Here is a 16,499-nt window from a genome sequence, read left to right as displayed (position 1 = left end):
TTGTGGCATCTGATCACTATAGATCTCTTATGCGTTCGTTCTGGAAGTAATTACAGGCTCAACCCCTCTTCAGACAATCCCCTCAAGAGAGGAGGACCAAGCCTGCCTGTCATGGCCTCTAACATCCATGTATTCAGTTAAATGTGTAGAAGAGGCCTCTACATGCACATAGCTGTGTGCACATTGGGACTTCCATGTGAGGAAGAATCCTGATTGAACAGGCTCTGGATCATCCAGAAGTCCCTTTGAGCATACAATCGGATGCATGGACACCAGGAGTCTTGGTCAGAGGGCACACCAAAGTTGGTGGCATGGCATAGTCAGCAGACAGGGTCCTCAATTCAATCAATGAACATTCAGTGGTGGTGAAGAAGCAGCCGCAGTGGAGTGCAGCTTCTGTTTCAAAAGGACCACAGGAAACCCTTTTTATTTTGCCCTCTGAAGTTCAGGGAATTAATGGGCATTCTTGGGAATTGTAGCCTTTCAGATACTGCTGCAAAGGTCGTAGCCTCTGGAAAGAATACAGTTCCCATGAGCACCTAGCACCATTCCCAGGATTGCTGAGGACAAAGGTAAAACCATTTTTAGCAGTTGATGCAAAAAAGCTACTCAATTGAACTACTGTCAGTCATTGTAGAGGGCAGGTTTTAAAAGGAGAAAAAGTATAGCAGATCAAGCTTCTGTGTATATAACATGACAGAGAAATATAGAAAAAAACATAAAAATACAACTCTGTGACTTTTGCAGGTCTTACTTCAGCCTTTGATAGAACCAATGATGACTGATTATGTTAAATTATAGAATACAAATATTGATAGGCATTTTCCCTAATAAGGATACTATGTATATGTAGATAAAGTCACATGAGTCAAAGTAGGGCTAAAAAGTAAATTTTTGGAGTAATTATCATTACTGTGGTTGTTTTTCTATTGTAAATTCTAAGCAAACAATTTCATTGCAGATTTGTAACAAGCTGTTTACTTTCTGCTGTCAGTACTGTCAAGAAAAGTGTTCATATTAACATATGAGGAGGATATGGTCTCCTTGTGTATATGCACAACTGCAGTCTACTGGGAGGTTTTGGTGCCATGACTGTCACCATTCTGTCCTTTCTGTCACCAATGCTTTTTAATGTCTACATGAAACCACTGGCTGAGGTCATCAGGAGATTTGGTGCTGGGTGCTATCGTATGCTGATGACACCCAAATCTACTTCTCCTTGTCATCCTCATCATCAGGAAATGGCATTCATTCCCTAAATGCCTGTCTACAGGCAGTAATGGGCTGGATGAGGGATAGCAAATTGAAACTGAATCCAAGCAAGACAGTGGTGCTCAGGGGTGTAACTATAATAGGGCAAGGGGAGGCAGTTGTCTGGGGGCTCACTGCCTTGGGGGGGGCCCCCAGAGGCAAGTCACATGACTGACTCTCCCAGCCACGCACCTGCCCAGGCTTCCTTCAGTTGTATTCATCCTCCAAAACTGATGTGAGTGTTAAGACCTGAAGCTTCCAGAACAGCATGTCTTTCTCTAGTACTAATAAATGACTTGCATCGTCCACAATTTACAAAACCTTTTTAAAAATAATTTAGGATGATGTGCTATTGTGGCACATAGTTTGAGATATGTATATTTAAAAATAATTTAGAATGATGTGCTATTGTGGCACATAGGTTGAGATAGATAGATAGATAGATAGATAGATAGATAGATAGATAGATAGATAGATAGATAGATAGATGCTTTTTGTTACCACTGTTCAGGCCTCATTTAAGATTTCTTTACTTCATGAGCTGAGCTTCGGCGGGGGGCATTTTAAAATCTTGTCTCTGGGCCCACTACAACCTTGCTATGCCCCTGGTGGTGCTCATTGTAGGGGCTCAAAATCTGAGGGATGAGTTAGATCTTCCTGTGCTGGATGGGGTTACACTCCCCCAGAAGGAACAGGTACGCAACTTGGGAGTACTCCTGGACCCAGGCCTCACTCTAGTATCTCAGGTGGAGCTTATGGCCAGGAGTGCTTTCTATCGGCTTTGGCTGATTCAACAGTTGCGCCCATTCCTTGAAGAGGATGACCTCAAAACAGTGGTGCATCAGCTGATAACCCCCAGGCTTGACAATTGCAATGCGCTGTACATGGGGCTGCCTTTGTATGTAGTTTAGAAACTTCAGTTAGTTCAAAATGCGGCAGCCAGATTGGTCTCTGGGGTAACCTGGAGAGACCATATTATGCCTGTTTTAAAACAGTTACACTGGCTGCCGATACATTTCCAGGCAAAATACAAAGTGCTGGTTATTACCTTTAAAGCCCTGAACAGCTTAGGTCCAGGTCACCTTAGAGAGCGCCTTCTTCTGCATGATCCCCACCACATGTTAAGGTCATCTGAGGAGGTCTGTCTTCAGTTACCACCAGTGCGTCTCTGGTGGTGACAGAGTTGGGCCTTCTCTGTAGTTGCTCCTGGGCTGTTGAATGCACTCCCGGCAGAAATCCGTAGTTTGAGTTCATTGTTGGCTTTCAGGGGTGGCCTCAAAAGCTATCTGTTTGGCCTTGCCTTCCAGGGTTTTTACATTGTTTTAACTGCTTTAATAGTTAATTGTTTTGTGCTGTTTTCAAATTTGTTCTGTAATGATTGTTTTTAAACAGATGTGCTGTTTTTATATTGTTTTGTAATTATTGTTTTTAAGGGGACTGATATGTGGGTTTTGTTTTTGTTGTTGTGCACCTCCCAGAACCGTTTGGATAGAGTGGTATATACAATCAATCAATCAATACCACAGGGCACACCTTATTGTTGACTGTGTCAAGGGCAATGGCATTTGAAGCATGTCCTTTGTGGCACAAATGTACACCTCTTGAACAAAACTTGGAACAGGTTCAGATCTATAATTAGCAGGAAGTCTGGTTCTCTAAAAAAGGCACATGGAAAAACAATCGGTGTTGAGAGCATCAAGATCCAATCTGGTGATTTTAAGTGTTTGAAAGGACAAATGGAGGAGGGGATCTGATAATCCCAGAGCTTAATGTTTCTTCCAGTGAAAGTTTCCTCCCAATTAGCCTACAGAGCAGAAATTGGAAGCTTGACTGAAAATTAAAGAACTGAAAGTCACACAGAATATGCCCTTTAGAGCCTTGTGAAATCTGCTACCAGGTACCCTAACAAGTCCCACCAAGACAGATTAGCTGAATGTCTTTTGGTTTACATGTTCAGCAGTCTTCGTGTATTATTTTAAGTTGCTCCAGATGGAGGACAGTAGGCTGCCAAAAATATTTTATGGAACAAGTAAAGTCTAATAGTCAACACAGTTGGCTGAAACAGTGTGAAAACAAAATGCTGAGGTATAGTATAGATTTTGGCACATTAGCCATGAAAACTAGATCAGGCCTGATGGTTTATCAGAAATAAATTAAGAGCATTTTTCACTCAGCAAGATATGGATTTGATTCCAGTTTCCCCAGTTTCCCTGTTTCACATTAAGAAGCTGCATGCGCCCTGCAATCTTCCTTTCATGTTTCAAAGTCTAATTAATTGGTTTGGCTTCTCAGGCACTCCAGTTCCTAGTCTTGGGTTAACAAAGGCTTGGATCCACTCCTGCCCCTGCTTGCATGAATAGAAGTATTTCCATTTGTGTGTAGTGTGGGTCACTTACCCCTACAGTACCTGCAGCCTCTTGCACTCTCCTGGAGCTCCATAAGCAAATGCAACACAATCAGAGATCTGGATCCAAACCAGTAATTGGAGGTATGATCCATAATATTCCATGAATCAGAGGCTACATATCTGGCACAGGCAGAAGTGGATTGGTCCCATTACTTATTGTATTGTTCCATACACAAGCACCAAAGGAAGGGGGTGGGGTTTGAGGATTTTGGGTTTGTTTGTTGGCTCATTTATTATCTAGGAGGATCATATGCAAATGATTTCTATAAAACTGGGTTTCTCTTGGGTAGTCAAGAGGAATATGCTGCACAATAGCTGCACAAAAACAGAGGAGCTGGTATCTGAAAGAAAATGGCTGCTAACATCTAAGGTATACAACTGTATTTTTTTTTAAAATGGTAAATGTTTGTTTTGCAAGCTACCCAACAAACCAGACAGACAATAATTAGGGTTTTTTAAAAATATTGTATTATAAATGTTGTAATGTTGTGTTGACCATACTGATTATACAAATACACTGATAATGAACTGAAAAGGCATTTTAAACTGGTTTAAGGACTGGTACATAACTGGCACTCTCCATTTGAAAGTTCAGGTTTTAGTCCTTTTTTGCTTTCTTTTTCCCAACAATAAGCATAATTTGCAAATATTGGGAATTGTACTGGGTGCCTTGGAAGCTTTTGGACGGCTTTTGAGTTGCTAGGCTCAACTGAGAATTGATCACGTAACAGCATCTACTACAGTAATTTATTGGCAGCCAACAACAGGAGGCAAGGTGGGCAAACCAATAATTTTATCATGCTGCCCCCAGCCTTCTTGGGTGTTCCATGCTGGGCAAGTAGAGCAGCTGCCTTGGAGTGATGGGCCCTTCTCTCTTTGGGGCCCTCAATAAATGCCTAGCTGGAGCCAGCTTTGTTTCCCAGCCTTGGAATTTGTCCCTTATTTGGCCCACCAAGGCATTCTAATTCACCTTTTGAATCTATGTTTTTGTGAACAGTGCATCTCCACTACCTGAATCACCCCAGGTGCTTAGCTTATAAACAAGTCACATTTTGCTTTTCTGCCCCTTTCAAAACTAGTTTTTCTTTTGCTATATGAAATTGCTTGTATCTTCTTCTGCTATAACTGCTTTCTGCATTTGACATTTTATACATCATCTTGAAATAAAAAACTACCCAAAACACAAGAACGGCTCACAGTCTAATGCAGAGAGGATATAATTTCATCTTTGTACACTGGTTTGTTATTATTATTATTATTATTATTGCTCTCTCATATTCAAAATAAATGCCCTGGATATTCATCTCCACAGAGTTCATTACAAAGTGTGCTCTTTAAAAGATCAACGTGTATTTTCAGAATAAACTGAATTATGATCTTACATTTGAAGGCAATTAACATTGTCATTTCCTGGTTCCTGAGTGTTAAGTAAATTGTTCTGTCTAATAACACTGCAGTTCTGAATTTAAACTAACCCAGATAATATCCCCCTTCTCTGCATGTGTATTTATAGTGCATGCTAATACTGACTATGCCTTTGAGATGTGCCCCTCTGCATTGGAATTTAAAAAGGGAAGTGCATATTATTACCACAGAACAGAGTCAACATGTTTCAGGTCACTCATGGGGTCAAAGATCCCTGAAGCTCAATTTCAGCTCTCTGGGGGCCAGTTCTTTGATTATTAGAGCAGAACTGTAGCTATTTAGCTGCATCTCATGCCACTCCAGTAGGAAAGTAATGATTTTGGGCCCAGTGGATAGCCACACCCTGTGCAAGACTACTGACATTCAGCTGGGTTTCAAAGTCACTTTGGGGAGGGTGTATTTTGTTGAGACCCCACCATGGGCATATGCCCAAACTGGTTGGGTGGTCCTTTTCCAGACCGCCAAACCAGTTTGGAGGTCCAGCGGTTTGGATGGTTTGGTGGCTGGCGGAGTTGCCTTTAAGGGACCAGGAGGATGCTCTTTACCAACACCACCCTGCTGCATTTCCCCCACCAGCACTGTGCCCAAAATCACTTCGCGGGACAGCAGCGTACCTTCTTGCCACCCCAGTCAGTGTCAGACCAGAAATGATACTTCCGATCTGAATGTAACTTCTGGGCTGACACTGACCAGGGCGGCAAGAAGGTATGCAGCTGCCCTGCACAGCGATTTTGGGCAAAGCGCCTGTGGGATGGGACGGGGGTTAGAGCATCCTTCCGGTCCCTTAAAGGTAAATCACGCCCCCCGCTGAACCGTCAGTCAGACAGTTTGTGCACATCCCCACAATCAATCACCACCAGAAGATTGCCTCTATGGGTCACTCGTTCAGATTCATGCCAAGGGTGGGATCTCTTTTTAGAGATACATACTGGACAAGGTGAAAGAACTACTAGAGTTGTTGGTAGGAGAACTTTGTGCATGAAGGGTTGGAGGAAAAGTAAAGGGTGGAGGAAAGTAAATTGATGGTATCATCAGCAGACTGTGGTGAGAGGACAACCAAGAGGAGATATATGATTTGCTGGGTTTTGGAAAGCCACCTGTGAAGTGAGAAAAACTCAGTTGTCTAATAGTAGAATAGAATAGTAGAACTAGAATAGTAGAATTGTAGAACTCAATAGTACAACAGGCCATTTCAAGCAAAGATAGATTAGATAGTTGAGGGCTATTTCTTCTTCCAGCCAATGGGTTTTTTGAGTGTCTTGACAACAATCCATCTGATCCAAAGGTTGAATGCCAAAAGGCTTTCAACAGCACCAAAGGTGCTTCTGTTGAATGATTAGTAAATGAGAAGACCATGACCATCCAGAATTTAATCCTAGATGAGCAGGATGATTTGGCATGTACAACAGTTATCTGGTTGGATGAAGCAAGAGAACTTATTTCTGCCAGCATTGCCCATCATGGTTCTTCACTCAACAGCAATCTAGACTGAATGAGCAGGGAAGAATAGCTGCCATAGTTTATTACTATTCCATCCCTCCAGCCAGATGACCTGCCAGCAGTCATCTGGATTTGAAAGCATGTATCTGAAAGTGGGTACCCAAGAAGACACAAAAGGGTTCTATTGGTATACCACCCACCCATACCTCTGCGCAATAGTCTCCCTGCCTGAGTTGCAAGGGTGGTCTCAGATGTAGTGCTGGCCCCTTTAGGCTGATAGTTCTAGGGGACCAACACTCACACTGAGACTTGCCTATCTGGTGCAAGCTCATGATTTCCTAACAAGCATGGACCTGTTTCCACTGACCCTACACATATGGCAGAGCATACCTCAGATCTAGTGTTTTCTATTGGATGGAATGATTGTGATCTAGAAGTGGAGGGGCTGACTGTGGTCCCTCTGTCAAAGTCAAATAACTATCTGCTAGGTTCCAATTTACAACACCTCTTAGCTTCCACTGGTGGGGGATCTGTTAAAATGGTTTGTCTTAAAAGACAGATGGATCTAAATGGTCTCCCAATGGCTCTGGCAGATTTTCCTGCTGCCCTGGCTAGTTAATGCTCTGGTCGACCTTTGTGATATAATAAGAAAATGACCTGGGTGGTAGAAATTATTGCTTGGAAATTAATGCTATGACATAGACTCCATGTAGCTTCTTGGTTTTCCATGGTGCTGGAAGCAATAAACCATCGGGGTGATGACTAGAGCAATGGTGGAGATGATTTATCTCCACCATTATATGGTGGAGATAGAATAAATCCAACTCAACATGGATCAGAGCCCATCTTAGAATGCATTCTGTAACAGTAAAGCCAGCAGAAGCCAGCAGAGACTTTACTGCCATCATTGCATCTCCTGCACAGAGCCATCCAACAGAGATATTTTGAGCTATTGATTTAGGAGTTATTACATTCTAGCCTTCAACTTGGGATGGTGGAACTCCTGACTGCCTGCTGTGACTAGTTTGCAAGACACTTCACAGATAAAATCACTCATATCCAACCCAATCTTGACTCCACATTGAATGTAGTGCCAATAGATACAACTGTAGCATTGGTTTATCCCTTTTATATTGATACTTTTTGGTTGGTGCAGCCTGAGGATGTGTGGACAGAATTCTTGGAAATGTGAAAGAGTACACTCAACCCTTGCCCTTCCAGGATAATTAAAGCAGTCAGAGGGGAACTGATGAAGTACGTAAGGAATGTTGGAAATATCTCCCCGGACTGGGACAACAAAGCATTAATGTTGGTTGAACACATCCTCCCATTTCAGTTCAGCACTAATCCATAGTTCCCACAAAAGAACTCATACTTTAAGAATATCAACCAAGGCAGAATTTCATTAGCTGTGGCTTCTGCCACCACTGTAACACCCCTAAACATGAGCCTCACACAAACATCAGAGTTCTGTACAAACTTGTATGTAGATGGAGCCTTTGGTGCTAGGAGAAAACTATGAGAAGTTCAGACATCACAAAATCATGGTTTGTTTAGGAAAAAAACATGGTTTTGCATTATGTCTGACCCTCAACATGGTTGGTTTGGGGCCAACAACCCAGATCTGCAACCATGGTTTGAGGTTGGTTTGCAAAGCACAGTTGGTGCTAAATGTGGCTTCACATAACATTTCACATTATGAATTCACAGACCATAGACTACAGACCTCTGGAGGCTGCTTCACCAGGGAAATGGGAGTGAAGTTATGAAGCTGTATCCTGGGAAAACAGGAAACAAAAGAAGAAAAGTGTCCCTAAACCAGTTTGCCTGTTGTGCATCTGGAGGCTCAAAATATGGCCTGAGTTTTGAACTATGGTTAGCACAAATCATGGTTTTGTGCTATGGCTGAAACACAGCCATTCTCTCTCCACCTAACCTACCACACAGGGTTGTGAGGTAGAACCCAGTGAGGTTGCTTAAGCTGAGGGACAATAGCTGGCACACTATCCAGTGAACAAGAATTCAAGTCCCAATCTCCCTGGGTCTAAGTCCAACCCTTTAACTGCTATACCATGCAGGATTTCCTTCCTCAGTGGACAAGAGTTAAAGGTATTTGGAGGAGAGCCTGTATTCTCCAAGAGGTGGGCAGACATTTCACATCTTTATGTGAGATATATATAACTAAACACTTACTTTTATTTCATACAAATGTAAGTGCTAAAATTAAGTTCTATTTAAAAACTTCAGTGAGAATTGTAATTTAGTTACATTTTTAGGGTTGCATATGTAATTGCTAAATGAAAATACTAACAGGAATCACAAAACCCACACTTAAATTATGTAACCCAATTATACAAAGTGCTGTTACATTCACAAAAGTGACTCTGGGAATAAATATTAAACACATAATATCGCTTGCACAATGGATTCCAGATCAAATTTGTTCAATTAGAAACCAAAAGACATTTTTAAAAACTCTGGACAGTAAAACAACTCAGCACGGAGCTGGGGACAGGGAGGGGGAGATCAATTTGTGTCTTTGGTCTATACAAGACAGCTACAGATCCTTTAAAAAAAAAAAGCTAGAAGCTTACTGTAAAGCTACAATCAGTCATCGGGGTTTAAATTATTGTCATCCTGATGATATTTCATCAAAGATCTGAATGTACACACATGTAGGAGGAGAGAGAAGGCTACAGTTGAATGGTCTGGGAGCACTCTGTACAACAGAATGGCTGAAGCTGAGTGAGTGTGGACCTGATCAGTGCCTGGGTGGGAGATGCTCTGGCAGCACCATGCAGCCTGCAGTCTGAGCTTTCTAATATGAAGAGTAGATTGCAAAAATTATATGTGAGATGTGTTTATTAAGCATACCTGTGCTTAATAAACACATAGTTGGGGGAGATTCTCACCATCACTGAGTGAGGAAGGCTCCAAAAAGCTTACTTTCCCCACAGATGATTGAGAGCTTGGTATTGGGAGAGTGCTCCATGGTCCCACATGAACAGCTTTGCCCCGTGAAGCACCGAGCAGGGCAGAGAGATCCAGGGCCAGAACTTCTTGTTCCAGCTTCTGTGGATCCCACAGTTGGGTGATTCCCCCAAGAGACTTGCATGCTAGGCGCCTGTCTCTCTGTCTGCTGGAGCTAAACATAGCCACAGCAAATACACAAGCAGTTAGCTTGTGTGTTGTAAGTTAGCTTGTGGTAAGGGAGGACTTACTCCCTTAACCTCGGCTAACAGCAAGGGTAAACAGAAGGGCTAGGCAGTGCTGTCCTGATGGGATGGGCGTGAACCCAGGTATCCCTAGCTTGGGCTAGGCTGTACCTGAGAACAGCCTCTTTGTATTTGTTAGCATTGCTTTTAAAATTATTTCTTGTGTTTTATGTGTGTTCGGGAATTTATGTTTGTAGCAATGTGTAAGTCTATGCAGAAAGTTGATTGACAGTACCAGCAGTCATGAGAACCCTCCATGAGGGACTAGGAAATCCTGCTCAGAATGCAGGAGGCAGACAGAGAGAGGTGTCCATTTTCTTTTCACTATCCCTCATCACAAACGAGGCCGTTGAGGTGTCCCTATATGTCCCTACAACGATACCCTATATGGTTCATATTGGTCCAAACATTACAAAGTTGATTGCCGGTGGGGGGTCGGGGGGTGTTGCGCACACACATGGAATGCCGGGTGATGTCATAAGCCTAATCAGACAGATTAAAGGTGTCAGTTCAAAAATCAGTTTGAAGACAATTAATCAGACAATGAAGAGCAGAGAAGATGGAGAGGAGAGCTGGTCTTGTGGAAGCAAGTATGACTTGTCCCCATAGCTAAGCATGGTCTGCCCTGGTTGCATATGAATGGGAGACTTGATGTGTGAGCACTGTAAGATATTCCCCTCAGGGGATGGAGTTGCTCTGGGAAGAGCAAAAGGTTCCAAGTTCCCTCCCTGGCAGAATCTCCAAGATAGGGCTGAGAGAGATTCCTGCCTGCAACCTTGGAGAAGTCGCTGCCAGTCTGTGAAGACAATACTGAGCTAGATAGACCAATGGTCTGACTCAGTATATGGCAGTTTCCTATGTTCCTAAGATGAGCCAAAGACTTGGAGGCAGAAGGCTTCTGAACAGAGGAGAATTCTTCAGTGAAGAGAGAAGTGGGGCTTAGGTGGAGGCAGGGCTGAATCTGTTCTCCACTGGAAAGCCAGTGCCTGCTCAGCGGAAAACCCAAAAATCCTCAGGAGGGAGGCTGAGCAGAAACTCTGTCTCCAAGCAAAGTACCTGAACTCCAGAGTGGAGAAAAACTATGAGCTATGGTGAGCTATGAAAACACTTTGAAAGCACCATGTCTCTAGATCTTGTAACCAACATGCTTAAAAGATGTTTGTTGAACAATAAAGCTGGTTATTTGTTTTAAGTAAATTTTATTTCCTCTCCTGCATCACCTGAAAAGGGATCCCCGCCCCCGCATACTACTACACAAACAAGGGGGAGACGTGAGAGTTTATCTCAGACCCTGCCTAATCAGATCTGACTAGGTGGTGGCAGCAAAGGTACCCTGAAGTAGGGCGGACCCTCACATGTGGTGGTAGAAGTAAGACGGAATTCATGAGGAAGAGAAACAAAGGCACTGACCGAAAAACAAGTTAATAAGGGGGAAAATTTAGTGGGGATATTCAGGACACTTAACAGAAGAGATCTCGAGGAAAAATCCCTTCACCAAGTGTGCAGCGTAAAGTGGTGGGTGAAACAGCAGTGCAAAGAGACATCTTGCTGCTTGAATATCCAGTAAAAAAGTTAAAGCCGTTTAAAAGAGACTGTTAGTAGCAGAGATGACAGATAGATACTGGAATACGAATAAGGTGACTCTGGTGAAGGAGTGTGAAGAAAAAAATGTTCCTTGTGAGGGCTTACATGCAGAAGAAATGAAGCTGTTCCTCGCACAGTATGAATTTGCCAAGGAAGAGGGCCCGGGTTCCTGAGGTTTCAAGTCAGCCAGGGCCTGAATACCTTGATGTGTTAAAAGAGAAAAAATTGCCTCAGAGAAAAAGAGCTGCGAGAGCAGGAGGCACAGAAACAGCTGGAGGAACAAATTCAACCTTGTCTCCACTTAATCCCCGCTTCTCTCTTCACTGAAGAAATCTCCTCTGTTCAGAAGCCTTCTCTCTCCAGGTCTCTAGCTCACCTTTCTCCCCTGTTCACTGTCTGATTAATTGTCTTCGAACTGATTTTTTAAACTGACCTCTCTCTCTGTCGGCCTCCTCCTGCATTCCAAGCAGTGTATTATTGTCCCTCCTGCAGGGGTCGCACTTCTGCTGCTGCCAATCAACCTCTTGCACAGACTTACACATTGCTACAAACAAATTCCAAAACACCACAAGAAATAAATTTAACAAGCAATACTATTAAAAAAAAAATACAAACCGTCACAATACCCAGTCCCAGCAAGCCACCCAGCGCCATAGCTCATAGAGACGGCATAGCACAAAACCACCACAGAATGTACTTTGTCTGCTATACCACATCTTTCTTCATGTTCTCCCTGTTTCACACAGAACTAAAGCACCAAGAAGGAAGGGCTGGTAACTCCCCACAGGGACAACACTGAAATCTACTATCTTATATCCTAGACACATCCTTAAGGAACCACTGGTTTCCTAGTCTTATATGGACATCCTGATAAACACTATTTCTGTGCCCATTCCAGAATTAGCAATATTGAAACTCCCAACTGTTGCTTTCATTCCCCCACTCAAACAGATGGAGTGTGTCTAGTAGCCAGCAGCCCCCAGCTATCAAGCTGTATACAAGCCTAAAGAAATAGTCATCTCCACTTGGCACAACACTACAGCATGCCAATTACAATCTGCACTTAAAGCTCTCTTCTTTCCCAGAAGCTTCTACTTTGCCCCATCTTTCCATATCATCCGACAGGTAACGGTTTTAGAACGTTTGATCAGAAATGAACCTGCACTGAGAAAGGGCAACATCTAAAGTTTATACAAAGTGACCAGTTTCCACTTCAATAAGGTAACTTGAATATAACACAAGCATTTCCCAATATGTATACCAAGAGATCCAACATACAGTTCAAATATGGCCCAGTGCAAGTAAAGTCTTCTTATACAGCATTGCTGGTTCACTTCAAAAGCACATATGTAAAAAGCCATTATGATCAGGAAAAAAGTGGCAATATCCAAACTTGTCTACAGTACAGCATGCTATGGAAACGCCTCTTCTTTTTTTGACACCTGAGGCTTCTATAAATGACTTTCTGTATTAATGGGGAGCAGCCAGATGGGGGTTAGATGGATAGTGGGAACTGATGGGATTACCTCTTAATATATGCAAATATAATAGGCCTATGCATACAACTTATCAGGGAGTGCCACTGAACACAGAGCTTCCAAGTAGACATGCATAGGATGGAATGACAAAGGTTTGTTTTGCTCTACTCCCCTCTTTCACACAGTTTTTTAAACTAGGAGGAAGAAATCATGGCCCTCCTCAAAGCCCTCCAAAAAATTCATCTCATCCCTGTCCATTCTGCAAAAGCTTGCAAGAAACAAAAAAGAAAAAGAGGACCACCACAAATGTATAACATGCAGACAAGTGTCTCCACTCCACCCACCCTCCTACAAACTCTCCTCCAATAAAACCCTTGGGATGAACAGAAGTCGATTTGTATTTTGTATTGTTTTGAAGTTTAACACACATGGCAATGCTTTGGAAGAACCAAAAGGCTGAGCTTACATGCTCTGTTTTTTGCTGAAAAAGCAGGTGAGTTCATTTGCTTTCAGAAGATTGAAAGACAAGAAGGAAATAGGACAGACTGAAAACTGAGCATTGTGATTATCTCCTCATCTTTAGCCCTGCAAAGATGCAACCAGGTGGGAAGGCATAGTTGCCTCATTCATTCATTCACAGCAGTGTGGGGCTACACCATAGGAAAGCAGCTCCCATGTCATACAGCTATGTGAGAAAGCAGCAGGCTCATATAGTATGTTCCCTTTGGAGCAGTACCTTTGGCTTGGTTGACAGAGAAACTTAGGTTTTCAAATGGGTCATGGACCTTAATTCTTGATTTGAGTTTCATGCTGGAAAGAAATTGTTCACATGGACTGTATCTAAGACACTGGAATATGCTAATCCTATGTTGTCAGAAATAAGCTGCTGTGATTTACTTTCTAGAGAGAAGGAACAGGGTAGAACACTATAAAGAAATTACACATGTGGCAATATGGAAAATTAATTTTTAAAGCAAGCGACACGACACGGACACTTGAAAAGAAGCAGATCACAAAGGACTGTTTTCAGAGTGCTTGTTGTGTACTGTCTTGCATACAGTATATGAACCCTGCCAATCAGTGTCAACAGTTTATTAATATTTTACTGAAAAATTGTGAGATGAATCAAACTTCAGCTGTCTTGATAAGGGGTTGCTAAGCAACTTCGAGTCTGCTGAAAATTAGTTTTCACAGCAACCTTTCACTCAGAGGAAAGCAAAAAAGTGTGTCCATTCAAAAAGTTTTCCCCACTGTCTGCACAATGACCCAAAGTGCCATACCAAGACATCTCTTTGGCCTGTCATTTTCAGCAGAACCACAGGATACAGCTCATTCAAAGAAACCGAGGCTCAGAGGATGTTGCTGAAATGCTGGACTGCACTTACCATAATCGCTGTCGTAGAATACAATAAATTTCTGCCATCGCAGTTCGGTGACTAACTTCAGCATAACATCATTGAGGCGAACAGGTGGTCTGGCGGCCAGTGTGTATTCCTCTTCCTCAAGGCTTGGGTTTAGGTGGCAAGCGGTCCGTGGAGAGCCTCCTGTGTTGCGCTGTACAAAGAGGTGAGGGATGTGCATGGCATCTGTCAAGGACTGCAGGGCATTGGCAGAGGCACAACCAGTGGAAGTCACTAAGGCTAATATCCCCAGGGTCATCAGGTCACAGGCTGCGGAGAACAAAAACAACAACCACAGATCAACATCTAGGAAGCTGCAAAAAAGTCAGAGAAGTCTACTGCTAAAGGGAACTTACTAAGAAATTATTTCCTCTGATTTATTTTTTTTAGAGGTGAAACAAATATTCACAAATATGAATATTGCCTTGACACCAATAGTGGAAAATGGTCTATAATTTGTTTAAGCATTATCTTTATTCCTCACTGGCACACCTTTATTCATAAACAAAGTTTTGTGATATAAGCATATTTCATATATATATATATATATATATATATATATATATATATATATATATATATCCCCCACCCCCCTCATTTTAGTACTTTAGGTCTGCTGACTGCTTTTAAATGTTTTGGCAAGCAAACCGGCCAAGCTGTCAAGTATACCATTGCTTGTCCCCTCTCAAATTATGCCAGCTACTCAGGACTACTCAGGACTAGTGCATGCTAGCCATCACATACCATCAACTACTTTAATATGATTGCACTGCAGCTATCAAATACTGTTGCTTCATTTTTAACTATATATGATCAAATATTGAAATTAGCTATTGCATAGACGGCATCATTTACAGCTCTCAAAATATTCAATTAATATTCAACAAATATTTCAGTATTTGAATACAGAGGAGAATTTGGGGGAGCAAATTAATTTCAGTTTTAATATTGTTTTATTATGAAAGCTAAGCAAGCCTCAGCCTGGATGGGAGTCTGTCCAGGAGCCTCCTGCCAACTGTTCTTAGCATTATGCATCTAACTGTAGTGGTTGATTGAGGCAGGGCTAGATTTATCAACTGGCAGACTAGTCTTACTTTTGTAGGAGTCACAAAATCTCTGAAGTGAAAGCAATGGGAGCTGAGCAAATAAATCAGCCCAAGTGTGCTTTATGTAGAGCTGGGCTGAAAGTTTTTCCCCAGGCAAACATGGGGTGATCAGGAGCAAAAGGTGGAGATACTGCTCACCACCTTTTGCTCTTGCCATTTCCTGTCTTTTGTGGTGGGCAGCAACAATTCCTCCTGGCAGTATCAAACATGACACACTGTTAGGCAGAGGGGGATTCCAGGTAAAGTTGCCCCCCACAAGACAGCTGTCAGCTGATACCCACTAGAACTTGCTGATGCCACCTAGGAAAAACTTCACCCCCACCCCTGAATGTCACCTTTCCAAATTCTCACCCAAATGCCCCATTTTTGCCATCTGTGAATGGCAGGAAAAAAGAGGTAGGGGACCATTTCGTGCCAGCCCTATGCTGTAGTCGATAGAAGACTGGACTTAGTCCAGGGAGATGCTGGTTCAAATCTTTGCCTAATGGGTAAGTGTCATGTTTGGGGCTACTGTCTGCCCCAGACTATGCTGGCCTCAGAGTTCTGGCCCCTGGATTGAGGAGTTGCCCCATGAGCAGCCTGTTAACCTCACAGGCTGCTCTGCCCAGTCACTGCTCCAGGTAGTCCTGGGGAGTCACAGGGCTCCTGCTCTTGGCAGCCCTCCTCCTGGACTGGCCCCTCATCATTGGCCCCAGTCCAGTTTTAAATAGCCCCTCAAATGTGGGGCACCTCTTGTGAGACTCCCACATCTCGCGAGAGTTCAGGCTGAGATCTCGCAAGACTATGCTGCATCTGATCAGCATTGTCTCTCTCAGTGACTGTCAGGGGCCAGTCAGACACTCCCGCCGCAAGCAAGATGGCCGCATCGTTGGCTGTGGGGCAGAGGGGAGCTGACGCCTCCTCCCCAGGAAGGGTGAGTGCCCGAGCATGGCCCCTTTCCCTTGCACCATCCCGTGGGGCTGGGGTGGCAGCCTAACAGTGGGCTTGTGTAGTCAGTCTAATCTACCTCACAGAACTCTTGTGAAGATCAAGGGGGGAAATTGTGTATGTTACTCAGTAAACATGTAAAATAAAAAACCCCAAACCCACATTACCGATAACAAGTACAGATTTATAATATATGATACAGGAGAAGCCCTTTCCAGTGCATGGTGTTTCAACCTATAACATCTTTTGGACATCAACATACTACT

At 43.0% G+C, this 16,499-nt stretch overlaps 1 protein-coding gene across 16 annotated transcripts in view; it reads right to left on the bottom strand.

Moving 5' to 3' along the window:
- GRID1 (glutamate ionotropic receptor delta type subunit 1) overlaps window positions 1–16,499 on the bottom strand; it is a 1,034,570-nt gene that overhangs the window by 597,116 nt on the left and 420,955 nt on the right. For 15 of the 16 annotated variants that reach the window (XR_008318672.1, XM_053305288.1, XM_053305300.1 and 12 more), the window contains one exon: window positions 14,186–14,470. Coding sequence is in view for 15 of the 16 variants with exons in the window: in XM_053305288.1 (XP_053161263.1) it covers window positions 14,186–14,470 (285 nt within the window). In the remaining variant the exon portion in view is untranslated. Of the gene's footprint in view, window positions 1–14,185; window positions 14,471–15,657; window positions 15,686–16,499 lie in introns of those variants that run through there. The other variant, XM_053305294.1, reaches the window with a different exon arrangement.

This window comes from Hemicordylus capensis, chromosome 3, assembly GCF_027244095.1.
Source record: "Hemicordylus capensis ecotype Gifberg chromosome 3, rHemCap1.1.pri, whole genome shotgun sequence".
NCBI lineage: Eukaryota > Metazoa > Chordata > Lepidosauria > Squamata > Cordylidae > Hemicordylus > Hemicordylus capensis.
This window is presented reverse-complemented; position numbering and strand designations above follow the sequence as displayed.